Source organism: Photinus pyralis, unplaced genomic scaffold (genome assembly GCF_008802855.1).
Source record: "Photinus pyralis isolate 1611_PpyrPB1 unplaced genomic scaffold, Ppyr1.3 Ppyr1.4_LG10, whole genome shotgun sequence".
Taxonomy (NCBI): Eukaryota; Metazoa; Arthropoda; class Insecta; order Coleoptera; family Lampyridae; genus Photinus; species Photinus pyralis.
This window is the reverse complement of record NW_022170250.1, coordinates 6,913,455-6,939,174: the sequence shown is the minus strand read 5'-3', so window position 1 is coordinate 6,939,174 and position 25,720 is coordinate 6,913,455. Positions and strand designations below refer to the sequence as shown.

At 37.6% G+C, this 25,720-nt stretch overlaps 2 protein-coding genes across 4 annotated transcripts; one reads left to right on the top strand and one right to left on the bottom strand.

Annotated features, from left to right (window-relative positions):
- Positions 1-9,690: 9,690 nt before the first annotated feature.
- On the bottom strand, positions 9,691-11,474 carry LOC116162385 (prenylated Rab acceptor protein 1). Of its 3 annotated transcripts, XR_004143538.1 has the most exons (6): positions 11,317-11,474; positions 11,061-11,270; positions 10,698-11,008; positions 10,273-10,649; positions 9,848-9,991; positions 9,691-9,806 (listed from the first exon to the last, which is right to left on the bottom strand). XR_004143538.1 is itself a non-coding variant. In XM_031476001.1 (3 exons), the coding sequence occupies exons 1-3, from the start codon at positions 11,388-11,390 to the stop codon at positions 10,708-10,710; spliced, it is 585 nt and encodes a 194-aa protein (XP_031331861.1). In that variant the 5' UTR covers positions 11,391-11,474; the 3' UTR covers positions 10,651-10,707. The 3 variants fall into 3 exon arrangements, 1 of the variants encoding a protein (XP_031331861.1); XR_004143537.1 differs by having other exon boundaries at positions 9,691-9,991; XM_031476001.1 differs by lacking the exons at positions 9,691-9,806; positions 9,848-9,991; positions 10,273-10,649 and having other exon boundaries at positions 10,651-11,008.
- An 8,633-nt stretch (positions 11,475-20,107) lies between these two features.
- Positions 20,108-21,605, top strand: LOC116161820 (neural/ectodermal development factor IMP-L2-like). The gene is made up of 5 exons (XM_031475289.1): positions 20,108-20,208; positions 20,459-20,734; positions 20,792-21,074; positions 21,127-21,359; positions 21,412-21,605. Exons 1-5 carry the CDS (start codon positions 20,125-20,127, stop codon positions 21,421-21,423), a joined length of 888 nt encoding a protein of 295 aa, XP_031331149.1. The 5' UTR covers positions 20,108-20,124; the 3' UTR covers positions 21,424-21,605.
- Positions 21,606-25,720: the final 4,115 nt, after the last annotated feature.

Sequence of the window (25,720 nt, the reverse complement as noted above, 5' to 3'; positions counted from 1 at the left end):
GTTAGTGGTTGATCATCATGAGGTTTTTGGGAATTTTTGAGTTTCAAAATTATATTTGATTCTTAAACAACACTTGTATTTTAGGCGAATGAGAAGACCACTATCCAGGTCATCCGTGGGTGTGATTTCTGACCCATGGCTTGAAGGGTGCTCCACACTGTAATGTTCCAGGGGGTCTATCAAGCCGACACTGAAAACGTTGACTTATCCTATACTTACCGATGGCAACTCTGGGAAAAAACTACAAGCAAAGCCACCTACCTTTCAAGTCGAAACGATGGACGTTTCGCGGCACTTTTGAATTTGAATGGCAGTCGGCCCAAAGAATGGACTCCTATGTTATGTAATCGGTTCTTTATGTGTTGGGACGTGAGACATAATCGGGAAGGGAATTAAATAAAAGACAGAACGTTTGTGCGTAAGAAATGACAAGATCAAAAAATATATTAACGCACAGGCTTTCTTTAATATCAAAACGAAAATAACATAAATCACCTTTTAAGTTTTTATGTTTATCAATGATATTTTGCAGATATTTTGCACATTAAACTAATCATAAACAAAATTCCAATAACCTGTTCAGAACCGTAAACGCACACACAAGACCATGCCAGGGAAACCTTCTACGGGACAAAACCCTGGCATAGGCCACACAAATACATGAAATAAATCACCTACAGCAATAAAATGCAAGAGAAAATACACATAAATAAAACATCTCAAATTGTATGATAAAAATCAGATAATCAAATCAAATGCAATTAAACAAGTTCATAAAAACAAAATACACAAGACATCATAAATGCAGTGGAAAACATGATAAATCAATTCAGTACAAAAACACATCAAAATACCTGTACGATCAATTGAGATAACACACCTAGTAAAATAAATAAATTGCATGTACAGGGTGACCAAATAAGAATGCGAGGTACTGTATCTGAGAATCTATCCATCGTAGAGGCTTGCGGTAAAAAATTTATTACTAAAACGGCCAGGGGCGGATGGGCAACTAAAATCATACCGGGAAACTGACTGATGATAGGCCAAAATTATAAGCAGCGATCAGCAAATTATGTTTTTTTTGGTGAATGGTGTGTTTATTAAAAAATATGTATGATAATGAAAAAAATTACGTCTTCATTGTCGATACCGTTCAAAATTTCCTTCTCGATGTTCATCAGCATGAATGACTCAAGTCTATTATCAGACAGTGTTCCTTAACCTATTCTTAATAAATTTTAGCGTAGAAAAAGAACGCTCACAAGCTACCTGCGAAATGGGTAATGAAAGTATATATTGATAAGCCAGTGCCAGTGTAGAATAGGCTCCCTTAAACAAGTTATATTTTAAAATTGCACAATAGCAGCATATAACGCATTTCTGGCATTTGTTGGTTTCAGTGCATGTTTTTGACTTTGATCCATCATCCTCGGCCTCGACATATCTTGTTTCTAAACCATCGTCATCGTCTGAATCTACTTCAACATCACCGTAATGCACTTTGTAAGAATCTTCAATTGACTGCTTAATAAACTTCCAGTTGCTGGCAAAACTTGTTAACTCTTCTTTCAGTTTCCGTGAAATAGAGCAGTGAGCAGACGCAATCGCCAGTCATCGTACGGATACGGTACAAGTTACGACCGTCACAGTACCACGCCTCGCGCTGAGAATGTCATTCCTGTGACCTAAATCGAGAAAAATCTTCCGTACTTTATTTACTTATTTTCTATGTCTCTTCCAATCTTGAACGACTATACAAATACAACTATACATTTATAACAGTTGGTTACGACGGGCCACCGGGAAATTTCCCGGTATCCCGGTGGGCCCATCCGCCCCTGAAAACGGCCACGAGAAAAACCTGGAAAGTATTTTTAAGTTTCTGAAATGACCGCTAGGGGGCGTAACTGCAATCTGGAATCTAAAAAAGTGATTTTTCCGTGAATTCCGCTATATTAACCTAACAAAAAATGCCCGGTCTTTGAAGTTGACGATAATCTGAACCTTTTTTGTTTGACAATTTTTCCTGTATCTCTAAAAATGGAGTGGTGCGGGGTATTCAAAGGTTTACGTAAAGAACACGCTGTATCTTCGAAACGGCTGAGCCGATTTAAACAAACGACGGCGATGGTTCGTGGTCGACTCGGATAACGCAATAGAAGATGCGGGTAGCGATGGTCGCATTTTGAAAATACTCAAAATATTACGCCAGCATATTAAATGCTTCTTGGTTAGAAGTCGGCATTTTAGAAAAGATTACAAATTCAAAAAACTGCACTTTCTGAATGTAATCACAGCAGAATAATTTACAAATTACGGCTGTTATTATTTTATATTGCATCGTGTTTCATTTGTTTAATTTTCCAAGGCCTACCTAAAAGTGTAGGGTGCTTTTCTTTCGCACCATCGACAAATACCGGAAATACGTAAAAAGTAAATTTAAGATACAATTTAAGCATTTTTATTTATTTATTAATTAATCTCATTTTCCAAATATTTGAGGTTAGGAACGAAATTATTTTGAAAAACGGATTTCACTGGCCTCTTTGGATGTTATTTGGCTACTTTTTCATAAAGAAAAAATCATATCATTCCATTTGATGTTTTTGATAGATTTTGGACATTGAACTATAACCATATAGTTCAATGATTTTGGATCATAGTGTCAAAACTAGCCCCCTGGCGGAGAAGGATTCAACTAAATTAACTATATTTGATTCTCATTGCCCAAGGAATGCTCTTTTCAACCATACTAAATATGTTACAATCGGTCAAACGGTTAAGAAGTTAAAGCAGGTTATTGCAAAAACAAACAAATGATAGATAAACTGGTTCTCTTTAAAAATATGAAAAAAAACTTTTTAGTTTATTATGCGAAATTTAAAGAAACTGCAATTTTCAATTTTAAGATGGCAGTTACGCCCTCTGGTGGTCATTTTTAGAACTTGAAAATATTTTCCAGCGATTCTTCATGACCGATTTATCCAATAATTTTTTTACCCCTAAGTAAAGAATACTTAATAATTACTCTTTGCCCTAAGTCATATGACGAACGGTTCTCGAGATATGGCCGAGGAACAGTCTTATTGGGTCACCCGGTACTTTGTGTAAGAGACTTCAGAATGTATTACTTCACACATGGGAAAGGATTGAAGGTGTTTTATTGCATTCACGTCAGATTTCAATTATTTAAATTCAAGGGTTACTTACTCGGATGTGATGTAAAATGTGTTAGCGTTTTCCACAGTTACCCCTCATGCTCCATATTTTCCTTCTATATTTCACATCTGTGAACAGTGATTCGGAATTTCTGTTCCTTTGTCCGATAAGTTCTAGGGGAACATGGCACTTTTTGGCTTTAAATGTATTTTTTCTAAATTTATAAGAACCCTTTCAGCCTTGAGTAACGCAACCTGGTCTTTCACAACGTAGGGATCCGGCCATTGCTGAGTGCGAGGTGTGTATTACTACGCTGGTGTTCCGAGTTCGTGTTTTTCTCGCTTTTGCTAACGCTTAGATGATGGAAAAAAACTCCTTTTAACGGGTAACTTGGAGAACTTCTTATCGCAATGACCGGAGATAACACTTTACAAAAGAGTAAAAAAGAGTTTAACACGTATCTAATTTCTTTTCAATTAAATAAACAAAATTCAAGCGATTATTTAAACAAATAATTCTAAATAAACGCAACAATGAATTCAAATGCAAATATGATCGAGATTGTGTTGATTCTAAATTAGCGACCAACATTTTACGTGAAAAATAAATGAAATTAAACGCATACAGGGTGACTCAACAATACTGTAGGTTCTGGGAGCAAATAAAACGCCCGCATGACGTACTTTATACATTATATTTATTTTGATTTTTAAGCACGATAACCATCGACGGACCTGCCGGTTCTGTTTTATCTCATGACAGGGATTGAAGCGAAAAAACATGAGAAAAGCTCATCTTTTTATTGCCTCATTGTATTCTGACTGAAAATTGTAACATGGGTTTAGTTTGTGTTGATTTATTTGAGTTTTTATGTTACCATTTCTATTCACAGAGGTTAAACATAGAGGAAAAATCTGGAGCATGAGAGGTAACTGTAGAAAATGCATTTTACATCACATCTACAATGTACAAGGATTAACAATCCGAAGAAGTAACCCTTGAATTTGAATAATTTAAATCTGACGTTAGTTTAATATAAAATTTGATAAGCTAACGAAAGGACAGCTCAAGTATTTTTAAAAGCACCTCCAATCCCTTCCCATTTGTAAAGGATAGCAAAAAGTACATAAAATGCAACGTTAATTAGCCGGACCTCCTCCAATCCGGAATGTATCTGAAGGTCCTGGATACGGTAACCTTAGACTAAAATTGTATTTCGAGATGAATGCCGCTTAGTACGCTACCTTTTTGCAGATGGACAATAATTGCACAAATCAGAACAAATTAAACTCAACGGATGCAGAAAGCAAAGTGACCTCAAACACAAAATGAACCTGCTTGAACCGCAAAAAAGCTAGCTTGCCAAAGGTAATTTAACACACAATTTCCTTCCTATACAGACTAACATTGTTTTACAATTTTGACATTGTAAACTATTTTATTGTTAAACAGTACCTAACCCCCATGGGGAGGCATCCCGGCTTCATTTTTTATTTCTGATCTACAAAGTACAATAAAAATAAAAAGACTCGTGTTTCCCCAAATTTTAATTGCGAGTAAAATAAAACCAAAATAAATTATTGAAAAGCTGTGTTTTTAGTCCGAATTTGAAACGCTACAGTCCAAATACGTCACAAACCTACAACCAATCACGTAGAAGTGAGCAGGCAACCTTGTGCCAGAGCCTGACGTTTGTCGGATTTGACATTTAACGCGAAAGTGAACGACAAGTTACAAATGACATTCTCCTGCCATGTTGCCAAGTCGTATGTCATCTGAATGGTTCTAGCAGCTGATTGGTCGGGCTTATTACGTCACAGATCCCGCCACAATCATCTCGTTTTAAATAAACCCCTAATACCGCACATGTTCATTACTTTTTTTTCTAATCAGCCCCTATTTTTAAATAAACTTTTACTGCTAAAAAAATTGTTTTATGGTTCAGGTATACGCTTATTACATTAGAACTACGGAATTCAACTATACTGTAAAACCCCAAATACTTTCGAACGGTGTCTCTATATATGTCAATGGTACTTGTCGTTTGAACAGTGTCTCTATATACTCCAACGGTAGTTTGAAATTTGAAATCATACATCTCACTACCTTGTAATCCACATGGGAAATTCGGTCATCAATTTCAGAAATCCCTTGAAATTGTTGTTGGCCGTTCTTTATATCCGCTTGTACTTGCCGTTAAATCACTTAATTTATTATAATCCTAAATAAAAAAAATAATAAATAAATAATAAATAAACCTTTTATTTATTTAATAACTTACCTGTAATGAAACGATTAACAAAATTTAATTAACCCTATCCCTTTCAAGAATATGACGCACTGTCCCTGTCAATATCCTCGTCTCCGAGGCGACTGCAATTTCGGTACAATATACACAGTGCGGAATAAAATATATACAATGTGAAACAGTATTTTAAAAAAAACTGTTTACTTTGGTACCATTTCAATATGGCAATATAATCGCAAAAATTAAAGTAGATACAAATTTTAAATATACACATGATCTTTGATACTAAAAATGTGTACAATACAACAAAATTATAGCAATGTAGTTGGAAATAGTTTTATTTTGAGCTTAGATACGGAGACAATATGGATGAGGTAATGTTTGTTTATTTAATGGTGGGTATGTGATTTGCATTAGTCCATTTCTGTCACCCGGTGCGCGAATGACTCACCGTATAATGGCTTATTTTTAGTCGTAGACAATTTAGTATAATATTTCTCTTCTGGCAATTAACATAATTCTTTCGCGATTATATAATTTTTGCGGAAAACAGGATCTGCCAATTAAATGCCTCGTTTCGTTTATTCGCGTTTTGTCAGATCGTAAAGGTAGGCGACAGACGAGGAGAGTATAGTACCCATTTATATATAGTAATAATCAACTTTATTATTGTGCCTATAATTGACTTTGAAAATAGAAGCTTTTATTATTTTTGTTGTAGTACAAAATATCGCAGGCAAAGATGAATTATCGAAAAACGCTAATTATATAATAAATAGTTGAATGAAGGCCGGTGCCTACCGTTCGAGTATATCATAAAAATACTTTTCTAAAAACTGTTGCGCCATTAAAATAACTGCGAAAAAATTGGATGTCACCTAATAGCGTCAGTATTTCGTTAGGTAACCTTTATTGCATTAGACATATCGCAAATACCTACTTTATGTTAATTTCGCGGCAATTGTGGGAAATTCGTGACCATATCCGTATTCTCGCGGGTGGGTGGCATCCCTATTCCCTTCAGCTTCAGTCGCCAAAATATTTCTAGACCTACCTACGTCCGTGCTTTGTTGTAACATCCGTGTTTATAATTAATGACACAAACAAGCTAATTAAATTTTTCTAGCTAATTATTTCGCGCATCTATTGAAGAGAATAATATTTCTTTATTAAAATGTCATTAATGAATTGGATTATGTAAATTAAACGAGCTACTTGTATAGGTACGTTGTTTTGATCGGTCGACGGGCGAAGATTTTTCGAAAATGATCCTTGGCCTTTCGGGCGAACGCGACCCATTTCTTTGACGCGCGAAATTTTTCAAATCGGCCAACCTTGTCTCTAATGACGAATTATGAAACACTTTATAGAGGACGTTCTTGATTCATCGCAAAGTGTGCGAAAACAATAATGAAATCTAAAGCAACCGGATGAAAATGACCCTGACTCGATTCCAGGATCTCCGTGGGACGGTAAACGTTTTGTGTCCAAATCCGTAACCGGCGCAGAGGAGGATTGATTACTAATTTGTTATTGTTTGATACTTTTTCGATAATTTGGTTTGTACCTGTACAATAGGCAACTTATCGTACACGTAGGGGGGAAAGTAGAAAGGTAACAATGGCAAATGGACAACGGTATAGTACTGGGTTTTGATACTGCGTTGGGGGTTGCTACTGAATTTTAGGGGTGATTATTCTAAAATAATTTTAGAATTGAAGATTAATTAATTAATAGTTTATTTTTACACCTACCTATTCCCATTGACTACACACTATAGACGAATGGTGTAGGCTTAAAAAATGGCAACACAATTGGGACCGGAAATTTTTTTAAAACTCGCCCGTTCGACGGAACCCGAAGTTACGGGAAAACGCTATTCACTTTCAGGGGGTCAAAAGTGTCCGTTTCTGAACTCGAGGTGTCCTCCTTACGTCAGTTGGCGTTAGATGCTCGGCTTCTGAATATATTTTTTTAAAGATGAAAGGTTTCACCCTGTATATACAACTTACGACGATAGATACATTTTTGAGAGTTGGCAACCATGCAATTTTTAGGAGGGGAAAAGTGCGCCATCTAGAAACATTGAACTATATACACAGAGTATATAGTTCAATGTCTAGAAAGCAGGAACGTTGGTTACGTTTAGCATCTTGTTATGAATGGCGGTCGTGACAGCGTAGCCCATAAATGTTTGTTGTTATTTTGCGTTATTTAATGCAGGTAGTAATCTTAGAATTTCTTTATATCGTATTTGTGTTTTGTAGGCCGAATTTTATATTTTTGTGTGTGTTTGAATCTTTATTTTTGAAATTTAATTCGTTTAACCGCAATGCATAATCACATATGTGATACCGTTATGCTATTGTTCGTAATTGTTTACGTTTTTGGTACAATGCTTGCTTAATTTATGTTTATTGATGTTGATTACTTGGTCTGGTCCCTGAAGTTGCATTCATATAAGTTTTCATTTAAATTTAATATGTGGAAATTACCGATTCGTTTGTTGACTTGTTGTTTGTAACTAACCATTTTCTCCGCGAATGAAGCAGCTAGTCATGAGGGATGGTAAAAACTGTAGTCAAAATTGAGTTACGACACCTAATTTCATGATTGTCTTCAACATTCAACTGTAAGCTCGAAACTCCGAAACTAGGGGCAGGTTACCCATCTTGCAGGTGCGGGATTACGCTAATCAAAGCTCTTTAGTTTAGAATCTTTGCGCGATAAATGAGTTACAATTCGTAATTTCCACATACCTTGTTTTTAGTTAAATTTGCCTACAAGGCCATGTAATTTTCCATCTTGCTTTTAACAAAAGGTCTTTATTGCACCACAGATGAGTGTATTTCACCCTTTCTTAAAATCTTGGTACCTGCTTACCTGACCCATAATTCCGAAAACTTGTTTTTAACCTATTTATTACCTCTTGAAGTTTACCTGCTACTTTTTGTGATGTTATAATTTTATGTTACGCATTCACATCATTACAAACAATTAATTTTACAACACAATTTGATATTAATTTGACGGCTGGTTTTTTTATTGGTAGGTTCTTTTTTCCCTAGCCTGTTTCTATTTTGATTCGGTGAACTACCATTTTCAAAGTTTATTTTTGCAATGTAATTTATTTCGACTTAAATTTCCGAGCTTTTACAATCTTAATAATTGCGATAATTTAAACAAACTTTTCACAATTTGAGTGTTTTATTTTACGTTCCTTCCCTACTGTGCTTCAGGTCAAAGCGTTGTCTATAACTAACGTAACCATTTTTAAACGTTGCCGGGCTGACTTTATTTCCGTGTTTTTGTCGTGTGAAGTTAGTATAGAACCTGGGGGTTAAGTACACTACAAAGACAATATTACGAAAAATAATATTTATCAATTGCCAGAGAGGTTTCTCATAATGTATGATATGCGTCGCGAAGAACCCGACTCTCAGTAATCAGTATTACGTCTTCGTGATTCGAAATGCTTTTGGACGCTCTCGGCAATTACCATTTCTGACGGGACGGTACGGTCTTGTATTAGGGTTAAACTTCAACTACAACCGCAGTTTTAAAATAAGTAAAATCCTAATGTATAAAAAAGAAAAGAAAGTGTTATGCATAGAGTAACCAGTAATTATATACAATTTAAGGGTGTACGAAACAAACCAACCGTGTGGCATATACTGTTAAAAAACATTAGTTACGACACTTTATGTAGGGACTGACCTCGACTTTTAACTGTAGGTTTCAATTCCCAGAACGAAGGACCAGTTACCTATCTCGGGGGCGAGATCCTCATAACAGAAGCTCTATGTGCGATATGTGTTACGACTCATTAATTCTTACACGTTTTTTTTTTGTTTGGTTTTGCCAGCAGGGCTATATTCCATCTTAATTTGAACAAAAGGGTTTTATTGCACCAAAGATCAGTCACCTGTTGCACAGCTACCTGCTAGTACCCCAACCAGTTCTTGGTTTTACAACCTGCTTTTAATTGCGGTCAAGTTATTTTTGCTAAAAAAGTAAAAGTTAGTGGAAGCATAGCGGCAAATAAAGTGTAAAAAACGTTTTAAGAATACGTTAATCGCAAACGCACCGTATCAACCCTAGGGGTGTTGTTGTATGTATTAATACAAGACTAGCATTTCAAGCGGGCCTGTTTACATTTTTTGTGTAAACCAGACGAAGAATGAGGTCTCTAAGTAAAATTTAGACAAATTATGGAAAACTAAAGCAAACTAAGTTCATTTGCAATAAGCGCAATGGGTAATTTGTAACATCGTACTCACCGTTTCATTTTTCATGTACATTGTTTTCTATCACCGACTTGGGCGATAGCCAATTAATGTGGCGCAAAGCACGAAGTAAAATACTCCACTGACGCCTCGCTGACACTGCCGAACTCCTATCTCCAAAGTAATTTATCCATTATCAACAAAGACCCACCTTAACTTCTAAGGAACGCTGAAGTCGTATACGGCCAGTACAGAACTCCAATTGATCTGGCAGGATCGTAAAGAAAATTCATCTACACCTTTTGGGCCATTGCCAATTGCTGTAACTTCCTATACCATGAATGCGCGTCTTGACCTAGGGGAATTTTCAATAAAGGCAACTTCTATGGGGATGCGACTTCAGGTTAACCCGCTTAAGGGTTGTAATCAACTATTACATGCTGTCATGTCTTGTATCTAATAAAATACATTATTCTCCATCTCTTCATAAGCACAAAACTAGTAGATTTTTTTAATATATGAAATCAATTTATTTAAACAAATGATTGTTTATTCATTTAAATAAGTTTTATATAATTCTGTAATGGTCCTAGGGGTCTATCAAACCGACACTGAAAACGTTGACCCTATACTTACCGTTGGCAACTCGGAAAAAACTACGAGCAAAACACCACAACCAAAATAATAAAGAATAAAATCCGGGAACGCGTGATGCTTTCCGACGACTCCGTCGCCATCTTTCCTCTTCAGCCACGCTCTTTTTTCCCCTAGCTTCGTTACGAAAATCCTCTACTATTCTGCATCTGCGCAAAACGGTCGTTTAGTTATATACAGAGGACATCATATTTTTGTTTCAGATGCAACGGTGTGTTGCCTAACCGTAAGGGTGGATTATCACAATTCCATCTTTCGTATCCAAGAACCTTATTTATACACCATGAAGATGCCACCCGTCTTCACTCAGTAATGAATAAACATTAGGAATTTACAAAATCATAAAAATGATGAGAAAACTACAATACATAATTACAATATAATATAAAACAATTACAAATATTTACAATTAGAGATCTAAACATTCTCCATTAAACCGAAACTGCTTTCATCTTCAACAACAGCATCGATATTGTAAAATACTGCGTGTAAAGTAATTAGGAAAAACGATGCACCTAAAACCCAAAACATCGCCGCACCAGCTCCAACGATATAAAACACCGGCATTGAACATATTGAGAGAATACCAAATTGCTGAGCCAGAGCCAACTCGTGTCCGAAAACTATTACTTTCTTCCCCTCCGCATGGCGCATCGACAATTTATAGCCAACGAAGAAACTACCGGCGAGCGCAAATAACAATAAGGGCGATGTGATCCTAAAACATCTCACTTGTAGACAGTACGTTTAACGTCCAGACGAGTACCTACAGACAATACGCTATAAGTATCAGGAAAACGAATATGTAATTGCTTTGAAAGTACTCTATGTTTCTCATATACCGTCGGCTCAATCTCGGTAACGACTGCGGAAATTTGAAGTTGGAAGTCTGCACGAACTGCAACCATGGACGTATGTTCTGGCGTCGCTGCTGTACCCATTCTTTCGCTTGAGGTAGTTGCGTGGGAAACGGTAGAAATCTGAAAAAGGGTACGATTTATATGGTAAAGGTTCGGTGGGACTTACTTCGAGGGTTGTATCGACTGTTTCTCGGGGGGTACTTCAATGTTACCCGAAACGTCTACCGCAACATCAGTCATTGCTTATCAACACAGTTCTGTTTGTTGTTATCAAATTAAAATCCGTCATTTGTGCATACGTGACTGACAGTTATATGCGGCGTTGCCAACATAACAAACGGACATTAATCCTACATCTGTAGTGTTGGTATCTACACGGTGATCATAAAAGTGTGTTACCGATCCTGATTAGGAATCACAAACTAAACCAAACAGTCTAAATCTAACCTTTGTTTTTCAAATTGGCATGATTTAACCTCAATGCTGCATTACGTGTGTGGAAAATGCCGTTAACTTTTATTATTTGACACCGTTACACCATTTTTGCTATAAATGTTTGCTCCATTTATACAGAGTGGTTAAGAAAAATGGAACCAAAGCGCTGGTGTGAAAACGGTTGGAGATATCGATTTGAAGGTTTCTAGCATGAAAAGACAATTTATGTCCCGTATGGTTTTTTGACACGACCGGCAATTTTTTTTAATGGCAGCATAGATCTTGCAACACATCGTTGGAAAGCTTATATTTTATCTTCTGTACGACTTACGAATATACAATAAGAAAAATACGGTTACACAAAAATTATTAAATCTCTACTAATACGGTTGAGTTGAAACCTAATTATGCAAATTCGAAAATTGTTTTGTAGATTGTTAAAAGTTCTAGAAAGAGGATGTAACACACTTTGTAATAAACTAAAATTGATAAAAAAGATAGCAATCTTGTTGTCTCAAGGAGGAAGTGTTGGAAGCCACTCACAAAAAAAAGCAAACCTATTTATTTGTGGACATTTAGAAGATTTAAAGCTTCCCGTACTACGCGGTAACTATAAAAGCTACTCTTTACACGATCCGAGTGGTCCATGTACTGTACGTTCTTTCAGAGACATCTTAATGGAGATTTCGAATATGGCATCCCGTTTTTAATAACTTTTATAATGACGGAGAAACACGTGGTATCTTTAATTTTTTTTATGGGCGCCATTTTGAATTTTGACATTTTGAGATTACGTCTGTAATAATCCACCCTTATAGTTAGGCAATACACCTTTACATCTGAAACAAAAATATGATATGCTCTGTATATAACCAATCGACCGTTTTGCGCAAATGCCGGATACTACGGGATTTTCGTAACCAAGGTATGGGAGAATAAAGAAGATGGCGGGTCAACGGAAGGCATCACGCGATCCCGTTTTTTATTCTTGATTATTTTGGTTGTGGTGTTTTGAAGGTGTAATTATACAGGTAGTAACCATTTTATTCTTTCTTGTACTAGCTATTTAATCATTGAATTTTTTGCCACAATTTGATATTATTTACATTTTGCTGATTTTGCATAAACTGCGATATCATAAATATGGCATACTCCATGCTTTTGTTTTTGAGTACCGTTAGATGAATCGTGTTATACTATACAGGTGATTATGCCATTATTTTGTTTTATTAAGTGTTTATTTCTGTATTCACGAGGAGTTGATTATCAGTGCGATGTTGCTCGCTGTTCGATTGAATCGTAACTATTCCGTGAGGGAAGTACCTAATACAGTTTGATTGTTTCGCTGTATCTGTTACCTTCTGATTCGTGGCGCGCTACAGTTCTTGTGCGTTAGCTATACGAAGGGGAGCTCTCTTATTTGATGTTTCGATGTTTGTGTGTGCGAGTGGTTCAACATGTCTCCGTGGAGCAGGTACCTAGTACAGTTCGACCGTTCGGTGTATCTGTTGCCTACTCGTCTCGTGCGGATTGCAGTTCTTGGCATCTTAGCAATGCGAGATATTTAAAGGCCCTCTCCTTAACATTTCCTCTATTTAAAATATGTTCTGCTTGAGCGATAATCGATTTTCACATGAATACTTGCTATTTGGATTCTCACATGTACTTTGCGTGTTCAATTAATTTATGTTAACTGAAGGCTGGAGTAGAGTCACACCATTTACATGTTTCCTATGTACATTTATTTATTTTACGAGTTGTGTTATCTCAATTGATTGTACATGTATTTTGATGTGTTTTTGTACTGAATTGATTTATCAAGTTTTCCAGTGCATTTATGATGTCTTGTGTATTTTGTTTTTATGAACTTGTTTAATTGCATTTGATTTGATTATCTGATTTTTATCATACAATTTGAGATGTTTTATTTATGTGTATTTTCTATTGCATTTTATTGCTGTAGGTGGTTTATTTAATGTATTTGTGTGGCCTATGCCAGGGTTTTTGTCCCGTAGGTTTCCCTGGTATGGTCTTGTTATGTGCGTACTATATTTAATTATTTGTTCTTGTCATTTCTTACGCACAAAAGTTCTGTCTTTTATTTATTTCCCACGTCCCAACACATAAAAGAACCGATTACACTACGTAGGAGTTCATTCGTGCCACCCATAGCTAGCCGACTGCCATCCAAATTCAAAAGTGCCGCGAAATGTTCATCGTTTCGACTTGAAAAGTAGATGGCTCTGCTTCTAGTTTTTCCCAGAGTTGCCAACGGTAAGTATAGGGTAAGTCAACGTTTTCCGTGTGGGCTAGGACCATTACACGTTTTTTTTTCTCTTTACAACATGGTGGTTCAGTATCACATTTTTCCTAAAAATACAATTTTTGATTTTTTGAGAAGAGTGCTTTGGAAAAACAAAACGTTCTTTTATTGTCAACAAAAGTTTGACAGTTTGATCCATCTGTCTGGTTGCAGCATTGGCAGGGAATTAGTTGTGTTGAGAAAATTTGATTTTTATCTGACCAAAATTGAACCTTCATTTTGCAAGAAAATTACAATTCAAATTAGAACAAAATACATAAGAATAAATAATATTTTTCAATAAAACTAGCACAAACGTAAATGACACTACTTGAAATAAGTCAAGCTTTTGTTCACAACAAAAGAAGGTTTTGTTTTTGCAAAGCACTCTTCGCAGAAAATGAAAATTGTAAAATGTGATACTGAACCACTAGATATGTGTCATATATCGTTGTCAAGAGAAAAAAAGACTCAAAATGAAAAACTTTCAAAAGGGCGCCGCCCTGGCCCTAATTACCACTTTAGAATATTTTCAAAAAAGGCGCCACAGTGCCAAATTGTTCGGAGGTGGGTGAGGAGATGTAATGATCTTAGCCTCTTACTACCTTGGCGGACTAACGCCAACTTCAAGTCACACCGGAATATTTGACCATGTTCTGTAGTAGCGGGAATGCCAAACTAACATGGCTGCCTATTTGAATATTCTCGCTTAAGTTTCCCGCGAGAATCTGTCACTCGGGGGCCACTCCGAGTGCACTAAGATCGTGATCGTCATGTAGGACACCTACGTTGTGTAATAACTGGGTTCTCAGCAGGCACTGAGGGGGTTTTATGGGCAAGGAACACCAAAAGCAATAGTTGATTAAGTTTATATTGCAGCTAATACCAAAACGGTGCCCCTGCAGAGGGTCATAAGTGGTTCTATACTACTCCGGCATTTACTTTACGGATTAGGAAAACTGCAGGAAAACCTAATTTGGAGTAGTCCTACAATGAACAAAGCCTACAGCTAACATCTAATGTACAGCACTTTTGAGCCCTCTCGAAATCGGGGTAAATACTACATGCAGGCTATGAGTAACCAAAATGGAATCGAGGCATTCCCCAGGTATTACAACACATACATCAGACAAAACTAAGAGATATTAAATATGCCTCGCCGAGCGGTAGGATTACCCAGGCCCAGTGGGGTGCCTGTAGACGTGGGTTTCGGAACGAGTGAAAATGTTAGTGTTAGGTTCACCAAGGCCCGTATAAACTTGAATAACTCGATCCCACCTAAACAAGTACACTTCCCTCTTGATTACTCACAGCCCCAAATAAGCAAATATAATGAAATGCAATGAAAAAGTCGAGAGTGGCTAAAAAGCACAATACACCAATATGTACACATGCAAGTATGTACAGCACAGATACAGCCCTCTGTACAGGATATTAATTTGCACGTTAGAATTAATAGTTATTTTAGTTATTCGTTTGAGAATGAACGCCACTTGTAAGCTTTAAAATTACGCCCGTGGACTAATGTTGATAAGGTTTGATGTTCAGGTGACATGCGTGTTTGGTTTGGTTGTGAGAGAGCTCATTTTGATTTGTTGTTGCGTCGCGGTTAAGACTACTTAAATCCTGTGGGTTGCGGCTGGGACAAAATTGTTAATTTTGGGAACGCGCTGCCTGGTTTTAGTTTTCTTGTTCACGGCCGGCAATAAAATCAGTTTTGGGTTTTTTGGCATTGTGGTTTTACTCACCCACCCTAAGCTCTGTACACCTCCCGGCAATGAAAAATTCTTGCCAATACCAACAAAGGTTACACATTAAGAGATACCAGTGATCGAATCCAGTAAGTACATAAGTAAAGGGTTACAATCTGCATTCAAGTTACACACATTTATAGATTAATTGAATAAAGCAGATACCTCACCTGCTATAAAAAGCAAAAGCACACAGCAATGATTAAGGTATAACAAAATATTTCAAGATAAGCCGTACTTTACACTTAAGCCGGTTACAAGAAAAAGACCACGAACACACATGTTAAATCGTATTTATTGACTACCCCAAGCCACGCTGTAATTTGATCTCCTAACACCCCTAAAAACCACCCGAAAATCGCTCATTCTCTGCATTTTACGCATTTCTTGGAAAAAACTGGACTGCCGGAGTTTGAAATGGTAAACACATGTCTTCCGAGAAATTCATCCGTCTCATTTTCGCTCTCTTTCCCTTTTCCGTAATCCCACCAGATTTCGGTTGGCAGCTTGTGTAACTAACATGAGGTATAGGGTGCTTCGTATCCACAATCATATTCACAGGACGTTGCTAAGGTTGGGGCATTTCAGGGACCCGGCTAAAGGTGGGTTCATAGCTCTCCGTTCATCCGTTGCGTTGATCCGTCAAACGGATAGTACATTTTGTTAAGGTTCATAGCAATCCGTCCACATTGTACATTTGCAACGTATAACCATAACCTAAATTTTATTTTGTACTGTACCCTCCGTGATTTTCAGTATGAAAAAATGGTACGAAAATAAGAACACGTTGCTATCTTAATATCACCGTGAAGAACGAATAGGCGAACACTGTTAACGTACCAAACATAACCTCACTCTTGTTAAAAACGGACCAACGGAAACGTAAATGTTCAACTTCAACCAACTTTTCCGTCGTAAACGGACGACGTACGATTTAAAAATTTGCTGTCTTCTGATTGGCTAACGGACAAACGGAAACGTATGAACGGAGAGCTATGAACTTACCTTAACCCCCCTTAGTTGTGCCTCTGCTGGGAGGTTTTTCTCCGTCGCACTCTTTTTACCCTGGGCAGTTACTTTTGCGAGTGTGACACATTTTGGCTTTGCTTGCTTTCGCTAAATTTCCGAACTTAATAATAACGACCATTATTAAACAAACTTGTCACAATTTCAGTGTTTTATTTTACGTTCTTTCCCTACTATACTTCAGGTCATAGCGTTGTTTACAACTAATGTAAGGGGGCGCTGCCTTAGATGTTTAATCAGGTGCCACTTTTCAAATTTAAGCGGGATCTTGTTTACGTTTGGAGGGAATAGTCATTCGGGTGGCCATTTTTAAACGTTGCCGGGTTGACTTTATTTTCGTGTTCTTGTAGTGTGAAGTTAGCGTAGAACCTGGGGGTTAAGTACACTACAAAGACTATATTACTCAAGATATCGAAACCGAATCGACGCTAACTTTCAACCAGCAAATTCCTGTTCCCCGCAACTGCGCCAAACGGCCAAAGTCCAAGATTTCATGCTTTGTTTTATACACAGGGCGTTTCGTATTTTTCTCTCCCATACTGCCATTTTTAGCGCATTTCCACAAAAATAAAAAAAAAATGCGCTATTGTGGCCACTTTGTCCGTCCGTCCGTCCGTCCGTCCGTCCGCTAACTTTGCGACGCTACTAGTTTTTTATCTTAAGAGCTATTGTTCTACTTTTTTTCGCTATTTGGTTCGTTATGGTGTCGAGTCTTGTACCAAGGAAGGAATTTTTTCTGTACCGCTTACAAAAAAAGTTATTGTAAAAAAAACAAAAACCGTTTTTTACATGTTCCATAATTTTACACTTTTGCCGTTTATTAACGATCCTAGAGATCGTTTATAAATTTGCATTGCTATCTGTCGCCTGCCGGTTGGTCTCTCCGTCTGTTCCTTTGTCTGTCTGTCCATCTATCTGTCCGTGTGAACGATAACTTTGTTTAAAAATGTTCGATCGCTTTTACATCTCCGTTAGTTATGAACTGAATTGCATGAAATTCAATATGGGCATAGATTTAGCCATATAATACGCAATGCCAAAAGTTGGATCGAATCGATTCAAAATTCACAGTGCCCTTTTCGCATCTCGACCATTTATAAACCGAATTGCAAAATTTTTTACTTATAAAAGCATTTGAATGAAATTTGATACATAGGCACTTGGGATAAAGGAAAATCAAACGCCAATTTCAAAATTTGGTTTTGCGCATGCGCAGTGCCAACTTTTTTATTTATGGAACTATTTAAGTGAAATGTGATACATAGGCACTTGGAATAAAGGAAAATCTAGCGCCAGTTTCAAAATTTTATTTTGCGCATGCGCCGTGCCAACTTTTTTATCTATGGAACTATTTAAGTGAAATTTGATACTTAGGCGCTTGGTACAAAGGAAAATCTTAGTTTATTAGTTAGTTATAGTAAATTAGTTTTAAAATTTAGGTTTGCGCATGCGCAGTTCCAACTTTGTTATATAGAAAAGCATTGAAATGAAATTCTTCTCATAAACTGAAATTGAAGTAGCACGTCAACAATGGATTGCCCATGTGCAACGCTATCTTTCATATTTGTGGCCGGATTTTTACGATTTTAAAAGAAGTTGCATCTTACAAATGGGAAATGAATGCAAGTGGAAATGCGCTTTATGTAAATCGTTTACGATTACTTTTTAACTTGTTTCAGTTGTGAGATGTGTTGTCTAAACATAAGGATACTTTAACCCCCAGGTTCTACGCTAACTTCACACTACAAGCGCACGGAAATAAAGTAAACCCGGCAACGTTTAAAAATGGCCACCCGAATGACTATTCCCTCCAAAACTAAACAAGATCCCGCTTAAATTTGAAAAGTGGCACGTGATCAAACATCTAAGGCAGAACCCCCTTACGTTAGTTGTAGACAATAAATTACATTGCAAAAATAAACTTTGAAAATGGTAGTTCACCGAATAAAATAATAGAGGCTGGGGAAAAAAGAACTTACCAATAAAAAAACCAGCCGTTAAGTTAGTATCAAATTGTGTTGTAAAATTAATTGTTTGTAATAATGTGAATCCGTAACATAAAATTATAACATCACAAAAAGTAGCAGGTAAACTTCAAGAGGTAACATAGAGGTTTAAAACAAGTTTTGGGAATTATGGGTCAAGTAAGCAGATACCAAGATTCTAAGAAAGGGTGAAATACACAGGATGTGACTCATCTTTGGTGCAATAGTCTTTTTGTTAAAAGCAAAATGGCCTTGTAGGCAAATTTAACTAAAATCAAGATATGTGAAAATTATTGAATCGTCACTCATTTATCGCACATAGATTCTAAACTGAAGAGCTTTGATTAGCGTAATCCCGCGCCTGCAAAATAGGTAACCCGCCCCTGGTTTCGGGGTTTCGAGTATTATGGTTAGTCTTTGCTGATAGCGTCAGTGATAGAAAGTGATTCAAAGCGGAGTGTGTTAAAGAATGACGTATATATTTCCTACATTTTTGTTGTCTGTAGGTAATTGCACTGTTCACAATTAAACACTTTGGAAATAATTATGCATTTGACGACGATTCCTTATAAATTATCCTTATTGTTGGTTCATATTTAAAATTCTTGAAAGTAACATGGTAAAATGTGACGTTTTAAATCAGTACCTACACGTTGTTGGTTAAGATAATAGAACGAGCCATTGAATAAATGACAAAAAAGGCATTGGTCCCGCTTATTATTTATAAATTAAAGCACTAGTACCTTACAAACAGCTTTTCGCTGGTTTAAAGGACTAATTGGAATGGAATCACTGACAATGCATTATACAGTGTCCATCGGTAGATCATAAGCATCAGTTGACCATGACCGATACTGTCGATTGACAGACGCGCTATAGTTGAACTATTTAGGAATTGTATAATGTTATCTACGCAGAAATAGATATTAATCATAGAATAGAAGAGAATTGATATAGAGGTGATCAATTTGATGAAATTGTGGTTTCAAATTTCGCGCAAGAAAAACATGTACCGGATAAAAATAAGAAATCGATAAGGTTATTTTTCACCCCTGCTTGTCTCATTAAGATCGCATAGTGGGCATTAGATCAATTGGAGCAATTATGTTTTCCATTTCAACTGCTGAAATTGAAACCTTATAAAGCGGCGGCGGCGGCGTTGCGGGAATGAAAGAAAAGCGCCCGTTTCGCTTTTAAAGTAATTGGAACGCGCATTTCGGCAAAAATCTATATAAATCGAACTTCAATTTGGGTTAATTATCCAAGCTTATCTGATTAAATTTAAAGTAGGTGCACGTATAGACGTTTGGCGCCTTTCTTGACAATACACCCCTTGATTATAATTGCGGCTTTAATAACCGCAATTTATTTAATATTGTAGTTGGTTTATTATAATTCGCCGCTTCTACCCCCAATAAAACTATTATCCTCGTCGCGACGCAGCGGGCTTTCCTGCCGAAGAAGGAGAAAACAAGATGCTGGAGAGTTGGTATCTGTGTGTGTATATAAAGATAGGAAACGACCCAATCTGCATCAGTATCAAGCCTAACTACAAAATGGTAAGTACCTCGATTTCTACTCGACTATCTTTTTTGTGTAAAAGATAACCGCCATGGCTCGTCTAATCTGGGAGAGAATTTCGTCACTCCCATTGATAAACGCGAAATTTTTTTAGCGCGCGCTTAAAGACCGGTATTTTTCCTCTAAGATTAGATTAGTACGGGTGCGTTATCTTTTACTACATTCATTCAATGTCCAACGTGCGCTGCTGCACGACTTCAATTAAAATTAATGACTCATTGTTTATAGATGAAACTATCAGTATTATTAGTGGCAGCTGTATGGGTTCACAGTACCCATTGTCGACGTTTATCAGATGACCTTGACAACGATATCTTAGGGAATCCAGTAGGCGTGGGCCTGGGGATGATAAGCGGAAGACAGCGCGATTGGATTCGAATTAGTCAGTCACCGCCGCAGATTGTTAGTCGACCACTTGGTTCACGCATCGAATTGGAATGCGAGGCGATGGGCTCGCCTGCGCCCGTTATGCAGTGGCTTAAGGGCAACACACCCTTAACTGAAGTAAGCTCGGCATGCATCCCTCTGTCGCTCGTTACTAATCGACCACTCTTAATACAGAACGAAAGTTTCGAAACCAACGCCATCAACGATAACCCATCGCACGGTATCGCCAAGGCAAAAAGTCGCCTGGTAATTAACTCGGCGCTCACGATCCACGAAGGTACGTTCACGTGCCTCGCGGAGTCCGGCTCGCAGATCGCGTCGACCAAGACGGAGCTCTACGTCGTACGCGGCGGCACCTCTCCACGGAATTTTACGCAATTACTGGCGAGCGAGATGCTGGCGGCGCGAAGCCCCGCAAGGATCGTCCTCTTCAACACCATCTATCTGGACAACATAGGTAAGAGACCCCGTCACCCCGTCCACCCTTTCTAATCGCCCCGCGCTTCCAGGTAGCGACATCGCGTTGCCCTGCAGGGCCGTCGGCAATCCGACGCCGGACGTCCTCTGGCTGGACCCGTCCGAGAGGGTGGTCAGCAGCACGGCCGACGGTCGCCTCTCGATCTTGAGCGACGGCGAGTTGCGGATACGCAGCATCCGATGGGACGATATGGGCGTCTACACGTGCGTCGCCCGCAACACGCTCGCACAGGACAGCATCTCCACCTTCCTATACCCCATGCTGGTACGTTAACCCTCGGGGACGTCTCCCGAGAAGTAATCGCGCGAAATTTCAGGCCGATAAATAACATCAGCTACGGACGATTTCGGTAATTCCAATCTCTAGTCATCAACCTTAATTATTTATTATTAATTTATTTTTCGAGCACTTCTGCGTTTCAGTATTTGTAATTATCGTCTTCGGAAGTGTCTCTTGTGTACTTATCAAAAAGTTGTATGTTAGTTTAAAATAAATTAGATTTTACACGAATCGAAGTAATTTAATTACACCTACACAATTGCCTTTATCCCACGTAAAACGCGTTAAATCACTGCTCTAGTTACTAAAGTGAAAGTGAAAATTCCCGGCTTCAATTTCTGTTTCTGATCTACAAAGTACAATAAAAATAAAAAGAGTCCTGTGTCCTCAATTTTAATATGCGAGTAAAATAAAACCAAAACTAATTTTTGAAAAGCTGTGTTTTTGGTCCGAATTTGAAACGCTTCAGTCTAAATGCGTCACAAACCTACAACCAATCACGTAGAAGTGAGCCGGCAACCTTGTGCGGGAGTCTGACGTTTGTCGGATTTGACGTTTTAATAGGCATATTTAAAATGCATCTAAAGCCCATCACACAATGAAAAAATAAGGAATAAGAAATAGTGACGCCGTACAAGCAAAACACAATACACAAATAGCAGCAAACTATAAACCAATCAGAACACTCATTCCGTTTGAATTTATGGCGTGCTTTACCGAATGTTTTCTAACCTCATTGGTCATTGGTCATTTGGTTATTATTATACAGCTGGTAAGTTGTCCAAACTTGAATTTTTTCGTTTGTAATTAAATTGCTGATAAAGTTACAAGTGAATAAACACCTCGTACTTGTTTTATTTTAATAATAATGAATGTAGAATACGCGTGCGCGCCTCTTCTAATGTCATTGGTTCGCAATATGAAATAAGGAATAAAAATTCGACTGAACGAAATTATTATTTCTTATTTCGTAGGCTTACTTCATATTTCAGTGTTGTGTGCAAATACATAAAGATCAGTAGATTGAAAATTGTTATTCCTTATTTCTTATTCCTTATTTATTATTTCATATTTCTTATTCCTTATTTTTTTCATCGTGAACAAGTGACAAGTGCGTGTGACAGATGACGCCAGTTACAAATGACAATCTCCTGCAATATTGCCAAGTCGTATGTCATCTTAATGGTTGTAGCAGTTGATTGGTCGGGCTCATTACATCACAGAGCCCGCCACAATAATCTCGTTTTTGAATAAACCCCTAATACCGCACATGTTCATTATTTTTTTTCCAACCAGCTACTATTTTTAAATAAAATTTTACTGTCCAAAAAATTGTTTTATGGTTTCAGGTGTACGCTTATTAGACTAGAACTACGGAATTCAACTATACTGTAAAGTAGTGTAAACCCCTATTGCTAATCTTAATTACCTAAGCTCAAGCGAAGATGTTGTTTATTTATCCGAAACTAGATAGGTCCTATTACCGCCGTTTTGTTAGCAAACGCAGTTTGTTATTGATCTCCGTTTGTCAATTTTTTGTTCTTTTTTTGCTTGATTCTTGTGAGAATGAAGTCAGGGATGTTTTTAAAGAACGTTGAAATTTTATAAAATGTGAAAAACAGAAAAAGAATTTTGATTCGGCTCAAAAAAGCACCAATATATCTATAGTCTCTTTTTTACTCATACTCAGCGTATAGGCTGGGAAAATATGCTTCGCATTTTAATACTTCGCTAGCGTGAGTTGATTTCACACAAAATTCCACCGAAAATGGGATATTTTACGTTTGTATTTTCATTTTTTCGGTTGGGATGCCCCAACCTTAGCAACATCCTGTGAATATGATTGTCGATACGAAGCACCCTATATTTACAGTTACACAAGCTGCCAACCGAAATCTGGTGGGATTACAGAAAAGGGAAAGAGAGCAAAGATGAGACGGATGGAATTTCTCGGAAGACCACATGTGTTTACCATTTCACACCTGCAGTCCAGTTTTTTCTTAAAATGCTTGAAATGTAGGGAATGAGCGATTTTCGGGTGGTTTTTAGGGGTGTTAAGAGATCAAGTTACGGCGCCGCTTGGGATAGTCAATAAATACGATTTAGCATGTGTGTTCATGGTCTTTTTTGCTTGTAACCGGCTTAAGTGTAAAGTACGGCTTATCTTGAAATAATTTGTTATACCTTAATCATTACTGTGTGCTTTTGTTTTTTTGTTTTTTGTAATGTGTAACCTTTGTTGGTATTGGCAATCATGTTTCAGTGTCGGTAGGGCTGTATCTGTATTGTACATATTTGCATGTGTCCCACTATTGGTGTATCGTGCTTTTTAGTCACTCCCGATTATTGCATTGCATTTTATTATAATTATTTATTTGGGCTGTGAGTAATCAAGAGGGAAGTGTGCTTGTTTAGAGGGGATCGAGTTATTCAAGTTTACAGGGGGGGCTTGGTGAACCTAACACTAACATTTTCACTCGTTCCGAAACCCAACAACTTTAGCCCACGTCTACAGGCACCCCACTGGGCCTCGGTAATCCTAACGCCCGGCGAGGCATATTTAATATCTCTTAGTTTTGTCTGATGTATGTGTTGTAACACCTAATTCTTAAGGTAAATGCCGGAGTAGTAAAAAAAACCACTTAAGACCCTCTGCAGGGGCGCCGTATTGGTATTGGTATTAGCTTCAATATAATCTTAATCGACTATTGCTTTTGGTGTTCTTTGCCCATAAAACGCCTTCAGTGCCTACTGAGAACCCAACGTAGGTGTCCTACATGACGATCACGATCTTAGTGCACTCGGAGTGGCCCCGAGTGACAGATTCTCGTGGGAAACAAGCGAGAATATTCAAATAGGCAGCCATGTTAGTTTGGCATTCTCGCTACTACAGAATATGGTCAAATATTCCGGTGTGACTTGAAGTTGGCGTTAGCCCGCCAAGATAGTAGGTAAGCTAAGATCATTACACGGTGTAATATACTAATCGGTTTTGGATACTATGTGCTATCTCGTTTTGTTCCATGCTGTAGATGATATTATACGATTCTGTTTTAATTGTACTCCAATCATTTACTGACAAATAGAAAAGTTGAGTTTTGCGCATGCGCAGTACGTCTTTCGGCGTACAATACAAATTTTCTGGTCTGGACCGAATGTGGTATTCAGAAGTTTGGGGACATCCGTTTCTGGGCTTCTATCTCCATTCTTAATTCCGACCCCTCTAATCGGTTAGGTTAGGTCGAAATGCGCCGTTGGGTTAGATCGAGATTTACATCTGGCCTTTGAGAGTACTTTCCTTCAACAAACCGTTTTTGAGATATTCGCTCTTAAAGTTTTGAGGAATGGATATATTTCTGCCAGATGTCCCAAACGCCCTTTGTGAGTACCCTTTTCCGACAATCCGTTCTGAATAAGGGAATACATCCGTTCACGATAAGGAGTCGAAGAGGAAGGCTATGGTTGGTAGAAACTAATTCCTTTCGTTGAGACCTTTCATTAGAGTACCATGGAGGATAAAACCAGTTCCACTCCCCCTCCCTCCAACCCCCATCAAAAAGAAGGGCGTTAATTGGCAGAAGACGGTTTCTTTTGTTGAGACCTTTAATTAGAATACCATAAAATATAAACTTAATTTCTACCTCTCCCCCTCCTCTTAGGCCTCGTCACTCACTCGTCTCAAAAGAGTAGCGCGGGAAAGTTATAGTTTATACAAATCTATTTATTTCGACAATTTAATTTGGTTTTTTTTTTAAATATGAATTTAATTATTTTGTTGTTGTTTAGTTATGTTAAGATTTTGAGTTTTTTGTTGTGTTTCTTTCTTTTTCTTTTTTTTTCTTATTACATTCAATCATTGCGCGTTAACTATTATGTATTATCCTGTAATTGGAAGGTCTGTTCTGTTGGGCAATAAATCTCTATTATTATTATTATTATTAGAATACCATGAACGGTAGAACTTGTGTTGTTTAACCCCCCCCCCCTTTTCAAAAGTTTCACTTGGCACCAGTAAAAGGCATGCGTATGCAAAATCTGAGACCAATTGACTGTCGTGTGCGAAAGATGTGCATGTTTTATTTTCAAAGTCCAGGTCAGAAAATGTGCAGAAAGATAGCGTTGCAAGTAGTAAGAGACCAGTACTCCCCACCACTCCACTGTGACGTCCCGGTCACATGCTTTACGTCACGCCTCGTGATTGGTGATAAATTTGAATTAGTCGAGGGAAATTTGAATTTTTGAATTTCCGGATGTCGGCCATTTTGTCGCGGTAAATTTGAATTTGTGCACGTGGTTTGTACTAAAATTGAATTTTTGTAATTCGGGATGTTTGGCCATTTTTATTC

What these genes read in the sequence shown, in the direction of transcription:
- LOC116162385 (XM_031476001.1), bottom strand. Translation starts at nt 11,390, where the DNA reads ATGACTGATGTTGCGGTAGACGTTTCGGGTAACATTGAAGTACCCCCC. An exon ending in CAGTCGATACAACCCTCGAA is followed by an intron (nt 11,271 to 11,316) that starts GTAAGTCCCACC and finishes ACCCTTTTTCAG; the next exon opens with ATTTCTACCGTTTCCCACGC. An exon ending in ATACTTATAGCGTATTGTCT is followed by an intron (nt 11,009 to 11,060) that starts GTAGGTACTCGT and finishes GAGATGTTTTAG; the next exon opens with GATCACATCGCCCTTATTGT.
- LOC116161820 (XM_031475289.1), top strand. Translation starts at nt 20,125, where the DNA reads ATGCTGGAGAGTTGGTATCTGTGTGTGTATATAAAGATAGGAAACGAC. An exon ending in GCAACACACCCTTAACTGAA is followed by an intron (nt 20,735 to 20,791) that starts GTAAGCTCGGCA and finishes CTCTTAATACAG; the next exon opens with AACGAAAGTTTCGAAACCAA. An exon ending in CATCTATCTGGACAACATAG is followed by an intron (nt 21,075 to 21,126) that starts GTAAGAGACCCC and finishes CCGCGCTTCCAG; the next exon opens with GTAGCGACATCGCGTTGCCC.